We start from the raw sequence: 16,036 nt of genomic DNA, 5'->3' as shown, positions 1-16,036 counted from the left end.
GTATGAGGGAGTTGATTTGGATTTTGTCCAATTGGCTGCACCTTCTCAATGACATGCACAGGTTACAATGTACTCTGTAATATGGGTATATTTTGTCAAGCAAACTTGTCTGTAGTTAGATGTTTACATTAATTTCCCTTATGATTTGTTTTTAATAATGTACATGTATTTATCTGTTAGGACATACAGTAACTGGAGAAATACCACTTATCTGATTTATATAAGGCCTTAACAGCACAGAGTGTACATGCCTGGTGTACATGGCTCGGTGTGGTTACTATTACCAGACCTAATCTAACCTCTCTCCCCAGATGACAGAGAAATAACAGTTGGAATCCAGAATGTTGGAGAGTTATACCATACCTGGATGACTCACAGACAGTCAGGATTCCGACGGTTGCTTTTCCAACATCAGAATCCGAGCTGTCAGCAGCCCGACAGTCAGAATCCCAACTTACACAGGCTATTTACGCTCTTGGGGGTCCACGACCCCCATAGAGGGAGAATAGATTAGGTGGCAAGCACAGGCTTCTGACCGGCAGGATTCTGATGTAGGAGAAACGACCGTCGGAATCCAGACTGTCGGAGAGTTATACCTTACCCCTCTCCCAAGGGTTCCTATAGCAGAATACCATGTTCATTTACATTCCACACAAGTAAATGGTAAGCATGCAGGCCCTCATATATAGTACTAGAGAAATGAAACAGTTTATTAAAACATTCATCTCTATACTGTACCTACAGTATACATATAATAACATAATATTTGAGATGTATTCTGATTGAATACTGTCATATATATAGAATATTTCTATATGGAGGGTATCAAGTCTTGAATAAGCTCACTTTCTTATTACCTGATACATTTGGCAACATCAATTTAAATAAAAATCAGAAATGCAACAAATGTTGACATTCTAAGTAGGACTCGTAAAGCACTAATGCTCTGCATTGCACAGGGATTTTACATCGCCACTTCCTCTAGATGACCTAAATCTTATGCTTTCCGCAGCCCCCCTTCCTTGCTTCGTGACTCACGCCTTAGTGTGCTGCATGAAAGAGAAAACTGATATAGATAGCAAAGGGGGGAAAGGATTTGGGAGAGATAAAGACAAGAGTGAAAATATCTTTTGAGGATCATTTTGTGATGCGAAAGTAAAGCAGCAAGGGGAAATAGTATAAAAGTAGCGCTCAGCACAGTGGAATCATCAGAAAACTAAGAAATATCTGTGGGGAAAAAAGGTTTTACAAAATAAGGTTTAAAGCACTTTAATGTTTTATTTATAAACCTGAAATGAACACAACCATTTATAAAAAAAAAAATATATTTTCTAATTCACATTCCAAATGAATAATAAGGTGATCATTAAATATTGTATATTATTTTTATAATGCTAATGAAGTTTGTTCCATTGTGGAATTTCCAATGCCTAGTCTGGTGTATAGTTGTAAGATTGAAAGGCTGAGTCCTGTCTTGCAGACATACTGTATAATAAGACCTGATGACTATGACACAAACCATACTGTATTATATTGGTATGCTGACAATGCAAAGCCCAGTAACTAGTATACAAAGCCAAGATCTTTTCTACTAAGATATACTCTTTTACCTATGCTCCATAATCACTGTAACCTGGGCTCCACAATCACTCTAATCTGGGCTCCACAATCACTGCAACCTGGGCTCCACAATCACTGTAACCTGCAATCCACAATCACTGTAACCTGGGTTCCACAATCACTGTAACCTGGGCTCCACAATCACTCTAATCTGGGCTCCAGAATCACTCTAATCTGGGCTCCACAATCACTGTAACCTGGGATCCACAATCACTGTAACCTGGGATCCACAATCACTGTAACCTGGGATCCACAATCACTCTAACCTGGGCTCCACAATCACTGTAACCTGGGCTCCACAATCACTGTAACCTGGGCACCACAATCACTCTAACCTGGCCTCCACTATCACTGTAAACTGGGCTCCACAATCACCAAACCTGGGCTCCACAATCACTCTAACCTGGGCTCCACAATCACTCTAACCTGGGCTCCACAATCACTCTAACCTGGCCTCCACTATCACTGTAAGCTGGGCTCCACAATCACTGTTACCTGGGCTCCACAATCACTCTAACCTGGGCTCCACAGTCACTCTAACCTGGGCTCCACAATCACTCTAACTTGGGCACCACAATCACTCTAACCAGGCCTCCACTATCACTCTAACCTGGGCTCCACAATCACCAAACCTGGGCTCCACAATCACTCTAACCTGGGCTCCACAATCACTCTAACCTGGGCTCCACAATTACTCTAACTTGGGCTCCACTATCACTGTAACCTGGGCTCCACAATCACTCTACCTTGGGCTCCACAACCACTTTAACATGGGCCTAATTCTGGTTCACTTGCTAAAGCAAATTCTCTCTCTAATGGACAAAACCGTGTGCACTGCAGGTGGGGCAGATGTAACGTGAAAAGAGAGTTTGATTTGGGTGGAGTTTGTACTTCAAACTGATATCTATATTGTATAAAAATAAAGCAGCCAGTGTTTACTCTGCACATAAACAAAATAACTCACCCAAATCTAACTCTCTCTGCACATGTTACATCTGCCCCCCCCCCCCCCTGCAGTGCACATGGTTGTATCCATTAGAGAGAGAATTAGCTTTTGCAATAAACCAGAATCAGGCCCTAAATGTCAATGTATGGTAGTCGGTGCAGTGCATAACCAAAGCTCAGCCACATCCCAACCATATAAAAGGATACAGCAGAAAAGCTTATTAGTTGTACTAATCCTGGTGAGAGATAAAGTAGGAGATAAACTTCCAGCCAGTCAGCTCCTAACTGAAATATTAAAGGTTGTGATTGAAAAATTAAAGTTAGTACAATAGCTGGTTGGTTCGTACTTTTGGATCTACATACTAAGCCTTGGAGAGTGATAAAGTGGACAGAAATAAAATAAACAGCTCCTAACTGCCATGTTACAGGCTGAGTTTGAAAAATGACAGGATCGGTTAATACTGTATCTCTCTCCAAGGCTTAATACAGATGGGGCAGGTCCCATCTTGGCAGGCGATGGCGACGCCAGCCGCCATCCCCCGCCAGCGCCATATCGATTGCGAGAAGGGGACGCGCGCACGAGAGGCGCACGTCCCCTTCAGACGGCACTTCCAGCTGCTCCCCCGGGTCCCCGCCGGCTTGTCGGCGGTAACCCGGGGTCCCCGCCGCCTGCCCGCACCCCCCCTAACCCCCCCCCCTAACCCTGTCCGTCTCCCTGAGGCGGAGACGGACAGGGTTCCCGTCGCCCCGCCAACGGAGATTGAGACGCGCGTGAGACGCACGCGCGTCTCAGTCTGTTGGCTGGCGAGGCTGCTGGCGGATCGCCAGCGGGGACGTTCTGGCGATTCGCCAGCCAGGAAGAGGCCTGCCCCATCTGTATATTGACCACCTACATCTCAAACAGATGCACCCTCATCCAGATGAATGTGAAGCAAACCCATTTTTTTTTAAATAAATAATTAAACTTACTGTATCCATTTCGATATACTGTGCCACTGAATATACTAACTGCACAGGGCTTACCTGGCGAAGCTGCACATTCTAGGTGAGATCCACAGTAGATGAGCTGTTGTAATCATGCCATTGCTGCATCATCACAATATCGCTGCATCATCTCACGTATGCACTCGTAATTTCTACCTAATTTCTAAATACCAAGCTCTTTTTGTATAACAGTTGCTCTATCCTTGATATCTACTAATTTTATGTAAACTTTATACGCCACTGATTTGTAATACCGAAACTGATTTGTAAGTAAATGTTAGTATACATTTCTTTATTGTATGACATAAAGTAAATAAATAAAATTGTAAATAAAATGTGTATGATGAACTGGATGCATCTCTTTGGTTTAAAAACATTGCATAAACACTTTTGGATCCAAATTTTTCATAATGTTCAAGACTATTGCAAAACACCCACCTTAAAATAATCAATATAACCAATATATACCACATAGATCCACATTATCCCATGATTTCTTTATTGTAAATCCATAAAGTACTACAATGATAGTCATAAGAGAGTTCCCCCTCTTCTTATACTTGAAAACTTGATACTGGACAATGCTTTAGAACATTCTGGGTTATTATTTAATGGAAAATATTAATATTACTTTTATGAATATGTAGAATTGACCATTGTTTCATTCTTAAGTAATCTTTAACAATGTCATATTAAAGGGCAATTGGAGTTCCCTTAAAACAGTAACATACATACTCAATCACTATAAGTATAAGCAATACTAGTAAGACGGCTCGAAGCAAAAGCTTTGAAAGCTAGTCTGCTACCTTCTATGTTTGTGCACGTTGAAGAGATGTAGTTCACTCTTTGCCAGCAGATGGCAGTGTTTGGAAGACTCACGGACACTAGACATATATATATATATATATATATATATATATATATATATTCTATACCACTTAGATCCACATTATCTAATGCTCTTTATTTGTCTTTCCCAGGTATTTCCATGCCGGTGCCTGTGTTTGGACTTCAAGATGACAGCAAAGTGTTCCACCAAGAAAACTGCTGTTTGTCCGATGAGTACTTCATCATCGTTGGTTCTTTTGTGGCATTTTTTATCCCTCTGATCATAATGGTGATAACATACTTTTTAACTATAAAATCGCTCCAGAAGGAGGCTGACCTATGTATTAGTAACATGGGAGCTAAGAGCAAGCTTGCACTGTTTAGCTTCCTACCACAAACATCTCTGTCTTCAGAGAAACTCTTCCAGCGCTCCTTGCAGAAAGAACTTGCTCCATATGGGAGGAAAACTATGCAGTCGATCAGCAATGAGCAGAAGGCCTCCAAGGTCTTGGGAATTGTGTTTTTCCTTTTCGTGGTGATGTGGTGTCCATTTTTCATCACTAATGTAATGGCAGTGTTCTGCAAGGAGTCATGCAATGAGCATATCATTGAAGAACTGCTGAAAGTGTTTGTGTGGATTGGTTACTTATCTTCTGCGGTAAATCCACTGGTGTACACACTCTTTAACCAAACCTACCGCTCTGCATTTGCACGATATATCCAGTGTCGTTATAGGGAGGAAAAGAAGCCCTTTCAGCTCATTTTAGTAAACACCATCCCGGCACTGGCCTACAATTCAGGACAACTGCAGCTCGCACAAATGAAAAACCTAAAGAAAGATGCCAAAATGAAAACAAATGACTACTCTTTGGTTACTATCGGATTACCCCAGTTAGATAAAGCATCTAAGACTGCAGTCTGCTCACTTAATGAAAATGTTAGTTGTTTGTGAATGTGGCATGGTTGCAAAAAATATCTTTGAGTATTTGTTGTCTACATTGAAGATTGAGCCAGGAACTTTTGTGATGATTCTGAAAAAAAATGAAAATTTGATGAAGAAATAGACCTCTTAAAATACAAAACTTTGTTTTGTAATGAAATTCAGGGAGAGATTTTTTATAAAAACAATATAATGATATATATATATATATAGTGCATATAGTGGCACTCAGAGGAATAAAGACAACTCAGTCAAGTGTAAAGATTATCAACTTTTCAATGCTTGTTGCAGGTATCCTAAAGAAAATGCAACAAGCATTGAAACGTTGATAATCTTTACCCTTGACTGAGTTGCCGCTATATGCACTTTATGTTATGGACCTGATGTTTTTTTTGGCACCAAGGACAAGTACAGCAGTACTTCGGAGTGCCAGCTACACAGGATATATATATATATATATATATATATATATATATATATAGGTAGCTGTACGAGCCGGCACTCCAAACTTGAATAGATGAATGCCCCGGGTGCCTTCCAACGAATTGGTGTAGAATGAACAAACGGCGTCACTCCAGAGGACTTGGTATAAAGTAATAATCTTTTATATTCAGAGTATCATATGGGTAACATGTCAATACACAGGTCGACGTTTCAATGCTAAGGCAGCATTTTCATCAAGATTGTAGTACATGTCATGTCTTGATGAAAATGCTGCCTTAGCATTGAAACGTCGACCTGTGTATTGACATGTTACCCATATGATACTCTGAATATAAAAGATTATTACTTTATACCAAGTCCTCTGGAGTGACGCCGTTTGTTCATTCTATATATATATATATATATAAATTAAACATCAAGGACCAGCACAGCCACAGCAAGTGTTATTAAGGGTGCCCTCACATCTAAAGCTGGGTGCAATAGAAACAAATGCTGCTGCACTCCAACAAGATCATCACGTAGAAACTTCTTTTATTAGAACAAAGTTTCAATGCCAACATTGTCAACAGGTTTGATGACGATGCCACGGTGGCACTGAAACGTTCTAATAAAATACTTTTCTACGTGATGATATTGTTAAAGTATCACACAGCTTGTTTCTAATATATATACTGTAAAATGCTTTCTTTGTAACAAGGCAAGCTTCAACTGTCTCATTGTACCTCAAATATCTCCCTGTATCTGACTGTGAATGAGCACTTTAAAGGGGTTTATGTTCTAGCATGGGGCAAATGTATTTTACAGAGATTTCAATAGCTACTGTGCCTATTGCGGTGTAAAGTTTTAGACTTTTTAAAAATAGTTGCATCAAAACAACTTACAAATCATTGTAATCAATGCAAATTAAGTAACTGAAGGAATCGATTAATAGTTGTTCATAATATTTTACAACTTAAAACTGTGGGTTATTTAATGCACTGGCAAATTTACTGAATATCTGTGATTTTGGAAACCACAGCTCAATACATACAACCCAAGATGTGTATTCTTTGTCCGTAGATAAAATGAATATCATGTCAATGTCTTTTAAAAAAAAGCTGGACTTTGAGTTCCCAAACTGCCTCTCTTTGACCACTAAACGATGACATAATTAGAGGGGGCAGGATTTCCAGTATTAACTATTGGATGCAATGCACCTTGAGCTGGGCACATGTAAATTGGCTTGATAGAAATGTGAATGGGCACACAACAGAATGGGGAAGACTTGGGGGCCCATTTATTATTAAACATTCGCGACTAATTCCCCGAAAACACAATTGGGTTAGCCGTAAATATTAAGTATCTCCTGAAAGTATCAGAAGGGACCGCAGCAGGATTATCAGATGCCTGCTGTGATCCCTACTGCCATGCCGCCTACCACATCCCCCATAGGTTTCTATGGGGCATGTGATGGTGCCTGATAAATCAATATCAGGCAGCAGAGCATTAGGTCAGGGCTACCGCTATTCTGGGATGGCGGTAGCATTGTAGTCTGTGAGCTACAAACCACACTGCCGGCAGGGCAGTGAGATCAGCAGGGTCATGGGAGGGGCAGGGCTGACCATACATGAGCAGACCCCCCAGCACCTCGCTGAGTGCATTACAGGGACAGGCTCCTTTCGAATAGGATATATTACAATGCGATTCTGGGCAGTAATATTATACCCAGATCACATTGTGTATACAATCCTTGTTGAATGGGTCCCAAAATTTGACCAAATAAGAGGAAACAATCTGCAAAAGCAAACATCATTCTACTGAACGATATCCTTGGTTTACAACCATGTGTCTCTAGTATAGAGAGACAGAGAATCCCTGAAACAGTTATCACACATTTTATGGTTCATTTACTAGGAAGGGAGTCCTATAGAAGATGGGATGTTGGCCCTTGCAACCAATCAGATTTTCCTTATTTATTTTTTCACCTTCTTGTAGATGACAGAACTTTATTGGTTGCTAGGTGACACATCCAATATTCAATAAAACTCCCATTTTAGTCATTTGACAGCTTTGGGATAAATTTAATAAGGATTCTATAAAAATGTTTTGGTTTTATGACCATGATTTTTAAATACCATACAAAAGGTCACTGGGCTGTGGATTTTACTGTAAACTTTAGCTTAAGTTAATTATCCTGATCATTGAATGTACTTGTGGCACTTGTACCCATTAACCTGCGTACAGCAATTTGTTTTCCATTTGAGAATTCATCTCTTGGTGTTTTTTATTTTTAACAACAAATTGAGAAATGTTTCATGTATGTAAAAAAAAAAAATGCATTGTATATTTTTGAGCAATATTATAAATTAAATCAATGCAGTTATTTTTAATAATATGTCTTGTTTTCAGGTTACTTGGATATATTGAAAGGCCAAACAATGTCAAATTTTTTAATCATTTTTTAAAAATGTTGATACATTTTAGTAAGGGGATCTTGCAGAGCTAGCGACAAAATGTTACTTTAAAGATAAACTACAATCAGTATTAGGTCCTTTTAACATTTATCAACAAAGCCTGGCACATGTTCTTTGAACTAAGGCTCAGAAAAATTATATAAAAAAGTGACCTGTACACACAGAGGCTATGTGACAAGTGTTCGCTTCCTGTTAATTGCAACACTGCCTGCAGTGATGACAACTCATAAAGGATTTGTATGTGAGCCTTCATTAAATACGTAGTATGCTATGGTTCAGTGGAAATTTGAGAACATGCTGGTAAACTTCCAGAAAGATTAACACAGCCCCGCTGCTATCAGCACGGGCTGGTTTTCCCTTTTCTCAGAAAGAGAATCCACAATTAGTTACTAGGACAGTCCTCTAACAAATTAAGCTCGGTGAAGTAATAAAGTGGCAGCTACTTTATAACTGGCCAATCAGCTCATCACTGTCATTTTTCAAACCCAGCCTGTAACTTGACAGTTAGAAGCTGATTGGCTGGCAATAGAGCACAAACCACTTTATCACTTCACCATGATAAATAAGTACGTTTTATTTATATAGCGCACACTTACTCCAACCGGACTCAAGGTGCTTTCAAGACATCAAAACAATGGATTTGGGTAGTACAGCAATAGAGAACATACAGTAGGATTTGGATAGTACAGCAATACAGCACATAGGCTTTGGGTAGTACAGCAACAGGGCTCATAGGATTTGGGTAGTACAGCAATAGAAAAGTCACACAGACAGAAAGCCTTGAGAGCACAGTAGGTGCAATGCAGTGCTGATGCAGGCATTTTTGATAATAACTTCCATAAATTGTGAAATCCACCCTTAAGTAACAGGGCTTTGGTATAGCAGGTCGACAGGGTTTATATTGACCATGGTTTGGTTTACCACCCTTAGGCGACTTGGCTTAGTTAGGGTAGCCAGTGTCTGCTAAAGCGGCAGTAATGCTAGTTCGAAACTGGCAGCTGATCTGATGGACCATGGTCAATGGACACATGGTCGATGGGACGTTATCAGGATATTTTGGTGCTGAATGACACGGGTACCCAGGGACACTGTATATGTGCACAGTGCCCCCTCACATATGAAAACCTCCACGTGAAGCGAGGAACCGAACGAGGCAACCAGCTGGGGTGCACTGCATAGGTCACATCTGGTAGAGTGTGCAATCAGTGAAGGTACGCATTACAGGAATAGCACATGGTGGGGTAGAAGAAAAGAAAAGAAAGGACATGATAAAAAAAACACCTTTGCAGGGAAACAATGAAAAGGGGAAAATTTGGGAATCATGATTTTGATAGTCATAAATGTCCTGGTCTCATGGGAGCAGTACGGGTGGGTGTGAGAAAGTAGGGAGCACATTCAAGTATGCTGGAAGTGTTCCTACTTGGGCTGGCCCTGGTGCTCTAGCCCCGCAGCCCCCAGCTCACCATGAGGAGTAGGCCTGGAGCCAATCCTAACACAAATAAATCTGCCCCATCAACTACAACTACAACAGCGGAACTGCATGGTGTGAGTTTCCTTGATATATTGGGACTTTCCTAGGTTGATATAACCTCATTCTGATTGCAGCTTTTTGCAGGTGGGAACACCCCCCAACACATTACCTGTTGCCAGTACAGCAGCCATTTTCTTGTCAATTTTCCCTACTGTGTCTGTGCGAGAAGATATGCCTTAATTTCTGGGGAGGGGGGGGCAGTCTTGTGTTTACCACATTTCCAAATGTACTATTGATCAGACACTGGGGCTCAGATTCGGAGGGCAACTCCAGCTATAGGTAACAATATCCTATAGAAGCCTATGGGCTTCTTTCCATGCCCTGCTGTGTGAGGAATCTAATCGGTTCCCTCCCATCATGCCGTTTTTCTGCCTGCATCACTCACTGTGCATGTACATACTGATTCCCAGGTCGCAAACCCTGAAGGGCGGCGGAGCTTGTTTTCCTGCTCGCTATGCAGTGAATATATGCTGCCTGCAAGCAGGCCTGAATCGGCCTAGTCTCTTCATCTGACCTTATCTTAGATTACAAGAATGTATCTGTCAAGACAGATCAGACTGTACTGCTCTGGTCTGTACTGGAAACATTCAATCCCAGAAGACATACTAGGGGGTTGGGGTAGGTTGGACCCCACTACAGAATGCACCAGTAATAACTTTGACCCAGGGAGCCTATTCTGGGCCTTACACTGAATAGATTTGGAAGAAAACGTCACCCAATCGTAAAATTGGATCCCAGAAGACATACTAGGGTGTTGGGGTCCCAGTCAGACCGCTGGATGGTATAGGACAGAACCTTGACCGAGGGAGATTGTCCGGGTCCTTTCAATGGATTTGTTTAAAACTTTAATTAACTTTTATAACCAACAAATATGACCATAATTCTATGACCCGAAAAAACTGACTGAAATGAAGGTAGGAAGACCAAAAATAATGTGTACACAAAATCCTTGGAAAGCAACATTGATAACAAACAGGTGGAAAACTTTAAGCCTATTTCGCAATAGAAACATTGATCATAAAACTGAACAGAAATAAAAGCTGGGGATCAGGGCTACTGGAAAAACCCCAAAAACAAAAATGATACTGGGCAGCCACCTCATAGATGTACTGGAAGAGATACTAAGCTAGTAATGTTTTTAATATGTTGACAGTTACATCCAAGGTATTGATAACTTAATAACTGACTAATTTAAATGTGGGTACTTCAGCTAGTGCATATTTAAAACTGTAAATCTATATATTTGTTCCTCATAGGCTCCTACATGGCTTGATGGATAGATACCAAACTTGATTCATATACAGATGTGTCCACATACTCCATTCCCAATTTAAGCCATATGGCTAAATTTCTCTACTTGTGATGGAGCATCTGCTATGCTCAGTATTTTGTGCCAAATGAAGCAAGAAGATGTATTAGAACATATATGTACTCAGTGGAGTAACTATATTGGGTGCAGGGGGTGCACTTGCTATGGGGCCCGTGGCCCCAGCAAACTACCCCCTGCAGCATTCAGATGTTTTTTCTTTCTTTATATAACTCTTTGGCCAGCAGGAGAGCAGTGCCAGCTAACCGCTGGCGGCCAGCCGTGTGACCGCTGACGGCGGGCAGGGTTTCCGGGTCAGTGCAGTATAGATGCCAGGCAGTAGACGGGGGTTTGGTCCAGGTGGCCTGTGCGAGGAGGAGGGGCTGGGTGTGCTGATGCCGGGCAGCGACCTGTGAGGGGTGGGTTGGGGGGTGGGTGGGACAAGGAGACGCTGTGGCCTGTGCTGGGTGGCGGGTCCAGGAAACGTTGATGCTGGGCTGTGGCCTGTGTGGGGGGCTGGTCTGGGTGCCTCTTATGCCATGCAGCGCAGAGGCCAGCAGATTGTTAAGGGGGACCACAGCGCTGATGTCGAGGCACCGGCTTTAAGGGGGCCATGTGACCACTGATGCATGGGCGGGTGGGGGTGGTCAGCGGAAGCAGGGTATGCTACAGTCAGGGGGGCCAGTTGAGATGATCATGGCACAGTCACTGAAGTGGTAACTTAGGGCCTTATTCTGGTTGGAGCGGCCGGGCCGTACGCGTACGTCCCGGGGTTTTTCATGATCTGCGCATGTGCAGATACGCTAATGCGCCGGCGCGAACACTCCACAACGCTTACGGCCGGTGTCTCAACGTGCGAAAAAACCTGTACGCGAGTGTACGGGTAATGGGGCGGCATAGGGGCGTGTTGATGGGAGCGGCCGAAATAATGAGGGAAAATGGGCGTAAATATGGGCGTACACGGGGGTGTGCACAAAAAATGAGCGGTGCTACTACCGCACGATCGACTAAGGCACCATTCATTTCGGACACCAAACAGGCGGCCGCCAACCGCCAGCTCAAACCACCCCTACAGATACCGCATGCCAGCGTGCGCCTGAGTTGGCTAATTAACGCTGATTACTACTCAAACACATTCACCTGAATGTAATAAGCAATGCTGCAGTCTATTAAGTCCAAACCATGATTTCACTGCCTGCAAGCCACACATACAGCACGCAAACACATTGGAAGCTTATGTTTCTATACTTCTCCACATTTAAAGGTTTGTTTAATTTAAGGTAAGAATCTTTTTATACGCTAAGGTAGGTATTTGCTAAACAGTTAGACACATTCACTACGTGCTTTCATAGACTTTACGCAGTAGCACACTCAATCTACACAAGTCGACATGTGTCAACGTGTTCACTCTAATACTAACATAGGTTTTGTATTTAGGATACAATAACATAAACCACATCTAACACCTACAAAGGATGTTTCAGCAATGTTTGAAGCCCATGACCACTATTTTCCACACAATCTTTGTATAGTACCCAAAATAATGACCTGTACCACTATCTCATCTGCTATGATTTGGATTTGACTACACTCTGGATGTAAGATGCCACCAATCACATTATTGCACTCTCATCTCTCTAACAAAGGATTCCTACATCTGCTTATGACACTGTAAAATCATATATATTTAAAAAGTTATGCATGTTTGTTCACAAGCTAATTTATCATGTTTGGCCCATTCACACATCTTTTTTTAGGGAGGACACATATGCATTCCTACACAAATGTACCTTTTCACCCTTGTTTGTCTGCCTCACCCACTCCATGAGGAAAGCATTGTTCTGGACCTGCTTTTACCTACTACTGTAGGAGCTACCTCACCTGCACACAAACTGCTTTCTCACCTATTAAGTTGCTCTGCACATGTGCTGACACAAACTAATTAGCAGGGAAAAGTTGGATAGGAACATGGGAATGGCCATGGAGAGGGTTACACATGGGAAACTTCGACCACACTTCAACAAATGTTCAAAAATACCCTGGTCAGTAAGTACACATAAATCTAGTATTTGTTTCACACAAGAAATTACACATACCACAATTTAGATTTAATTTGTAAAATAAATTTATTTGCTGTTCAGCATCACAGCTTGACACTTTAATGTGAGAAATCAAATAAACAAATAAAATAGACACACAAATAAGAAAACCGCCAGAACAAGAGGTTGCATATCTCCAAACATGTGTTACCCTGCAAATGCAATGGTGAAAGAAATGGGGACACCAGAATACGTACTGCAACAACCAGGGTGAATACTAAGCAAGATACACACCACCAAAAAAAAAAATCCTGCATTTGTAGAGGTCAAAATACGAACTTTCATGCCCATGGCACGCAAATGGATCGATGGCCAACTCAGGAAGCGGATGTCCAGTGCAATTTAAACCTTTGGCCTCCAACCACAGAGGAAGTGAACCAGGTCTCATTTGGGCCCTTTTTTGCCCCTTTTAGATGTGGCCTTGGGGACAGGGGCCTTTGGCTCAGCTGGCTTTCGGCGTCTTCCCCTAGTCGACACAGGAGGGTCAGCCGAGGTGGAAGGTTGGGGAGCAGCTTGGGGTGGGGCAGCAGATGGGGGATTGTCCCTTAGGGACCTGGCGGTGGACAGCTGCTCCGCAAGAAGTTCATTCTGGCGGCTGAGGTGTTGGCCAATGCTTACTATGCCAGCCGCCAGAGTTTCATTAATGCGGTTCAAGGCCTCAACCTGCAGCTGGTTTGTGGCCTTCCACTCCGCCAGAAAATCCGCCACCTGCTGCTGACGGATCGCAGCATCCACCCCTTGCTGCTCGATCCTGTCCAGCGTCACCAACAGGCTCTCATTCCATGTCTCCTGTGGCTGGGGCTGGGGGCGACGTCTTGGTGGAGGCTGGACCACTTGCTCCACCTGTGGCTCTGCAGAGGAAGATGCTGCCGGTACATCCTGGCTTTCTGCTTCTGCTAGGATAAGAATTGAAAACAATGTCACCATCACATACGTGTGGCAATCCACTCTGAGTGCCCCTGTGCCCTCAAAAAGGCTTAATGGCAGCCAATGCTGCTATTAGGAAAGACTGCAGCTTCATAGACACTGCAGGGATGTGAGGGGTTAACAGACCCAGCTCACATCCACGTGCAGAGAACCTGACATTCCCCTGATTGGCTGCCCTGGAGTGTGTGAAGACAGGAAGCAGAGAGGTCAGGGGTCAGCCAGCAGAATGGGACAGAGAAAACTTGCTGCAGTGGAGAGAAGGCAGAGATTGTGCACAGAGAGAGTGAGAAGACATGCTTGCAGCAGGGAGAGGCTCAGGCAGAGAGAGGAGAAAGCCCAGCAGCGTGTGTGCAGTGAATGGAGAAGCTGTTCCCCTGTCCTGCACTGAAGAGGAGATCAGGTGCTGCTGATAGGTGCAAGCCAGAGTGAGAGACCCAGAGAGGAGTGAGAGACCCAGAGAGGAGTGAGAGACCCTGAAGAGTCATGACCAGAAGGAGCTGGCATCTGCAGCTGAGAGTTAAGGTACAGGAGCTCCCCTACCCCCAGGCTGGCCTGCACCCCACATTGGCCCACTTTACCCAGCTATTGAAGTGGCTCTCCACTGCATAGGGGACAACTGTTATTGGGGTGCTGATCACCCTGCGACATTAGCAGCCCAGAGACACCTGCAACACCCCTCTGGCTGCATGCCAGATTTGCCACCACTGCCAAGCCTATATCTACAGCCTTCGTTGTATGTCTAGCAGGGGGTTGCCCTAGGTAACGGGAACCCGCCTGTACCCTATTGAAGGGATTGTTAATTTGCTCTGCCATGCTCGTAGTCAGTGTGCACACTAAGTTAGGTCCTAATTCAAAGTGAGGATATATGTCGACGTGGGACCATTATGTTGACACGTGACTGTGTATGTTGATTCATTTGCCAATAGATTATATTGAGGTTTCTGAGCCATTTAAATTGATTGCTAGATAGAATGATTATTGTTTGATTGTATGCTTTACTGTAGGTGTTTGTTCATTGAGTATTTCTTCTTGTCATTTGTCATTGAGATATTGCAGCGGTCAATCCGTGTGTTAGTAAATAAATTATTGTCGCTGCTAATCGTGGTAGAGTTGTCTTTTGTGGGTCCCTTGGGTTGTGCCGTTCCCTGCCACAGGTTCCCCAGCAGAAGCCGCGAAGAATCCAGAAGCCGCCGCCGTCACCAGCTCCAGATTAAGGTACGCCATCTTGCACCACACCGTACAGGGGCACTGTCACATACGCAATAAAAAATATCTTTCTAAATACAATGCATTACTGTGACTTACCATCAAAAGCAGCATCAAAGACCTCCGCCGGGAGCTCACTGTCCATATTGGAGATCCCCCTGATCTCCCCCACATCAATCACGTCACAGGAGTCCAGCTCCAGGGGGGTATACTCCAAATGGTCAGGCATAGGACCTCTCCCGGTGGACATGCTGTGGTTGTACCGGTCAGTCATCTTCCTCTTCAGTGCACTTTTGAAGTCAGTCCACCTACAAGTTTAAAAATACAAATATCACCATGAGATATGTGCACCACTGTGCTACGTGTAGGGTTACCACCTAGTCCCTTTAATTCCAGACACATGTTACTTACACAGGTTCTGTGGCAGTTTAAAATTAGGTGAAGTGGAGTCTTGAAGTCAGCCAGCCACAGAACCTGTGTAATTAATATGTGTCCGGAATTAAAGGGCCTATGTGGTACCCCTAGCTACGTGACATTTCCTAGTGTGGGTGATCTTATGTTTATTTGCCATATGTGTCCCACACACACATTCATGTCTCAATTAGGAGGCATTTCAGTGTCTCATCTCATTCATTAGGCCACTAAATGCACATACATACATCACTATGCAGAAATGACATCATCCATGGCCAAATTAGGCACCTCCACCTGGTGTGAAACTACACATTCCACCATAGCTTGACAATGTGGTTA

General features: G+C 43.1%; 1 protein-coding gene across 1 annotated transcript in view; it reads left to right on the top strand.

The window, feature by feature from the left end:
* HTR2A (5-hydroxytryptamine receptor 2A) overlaps positions 1-5,912 on the top strand; it is a 76,034-nt gene extending 70,122 nt beyond the window's left edge. The window contains exon 4 of the mRNA XM_083168995.1: positions 4,530-5,912. Coding sequence (XP_083025121.1) covers positions 4,530-5,329 — 800 coding nt within the window. The 3' untranslated portion in view covers positions 5,330-5,912. The remainder of the gene's footprint in view (positions 1-4,529) is intronic.
* The last annotated feature ends 10,124 nt before the right edge of the window (positions 5,913-16,036 follow it).

The sequence above is a fragment of the Crinia signifera genome, chromosome 2 (assembly GCF_055691185.1).
Source record: "Crinia signifera chromosome 2, ASM5569118v1, whole genome shotgun sequence".
Taxonomy (NCBI): Eukaryota; Metazoa; Chordata; class Amphibia; order Anura; family Myobatrachidae; genus Crinia; species Crinia signifera.
This window is presented reverse-complemented; position numbering and strand designations above follow the sequence as displayed.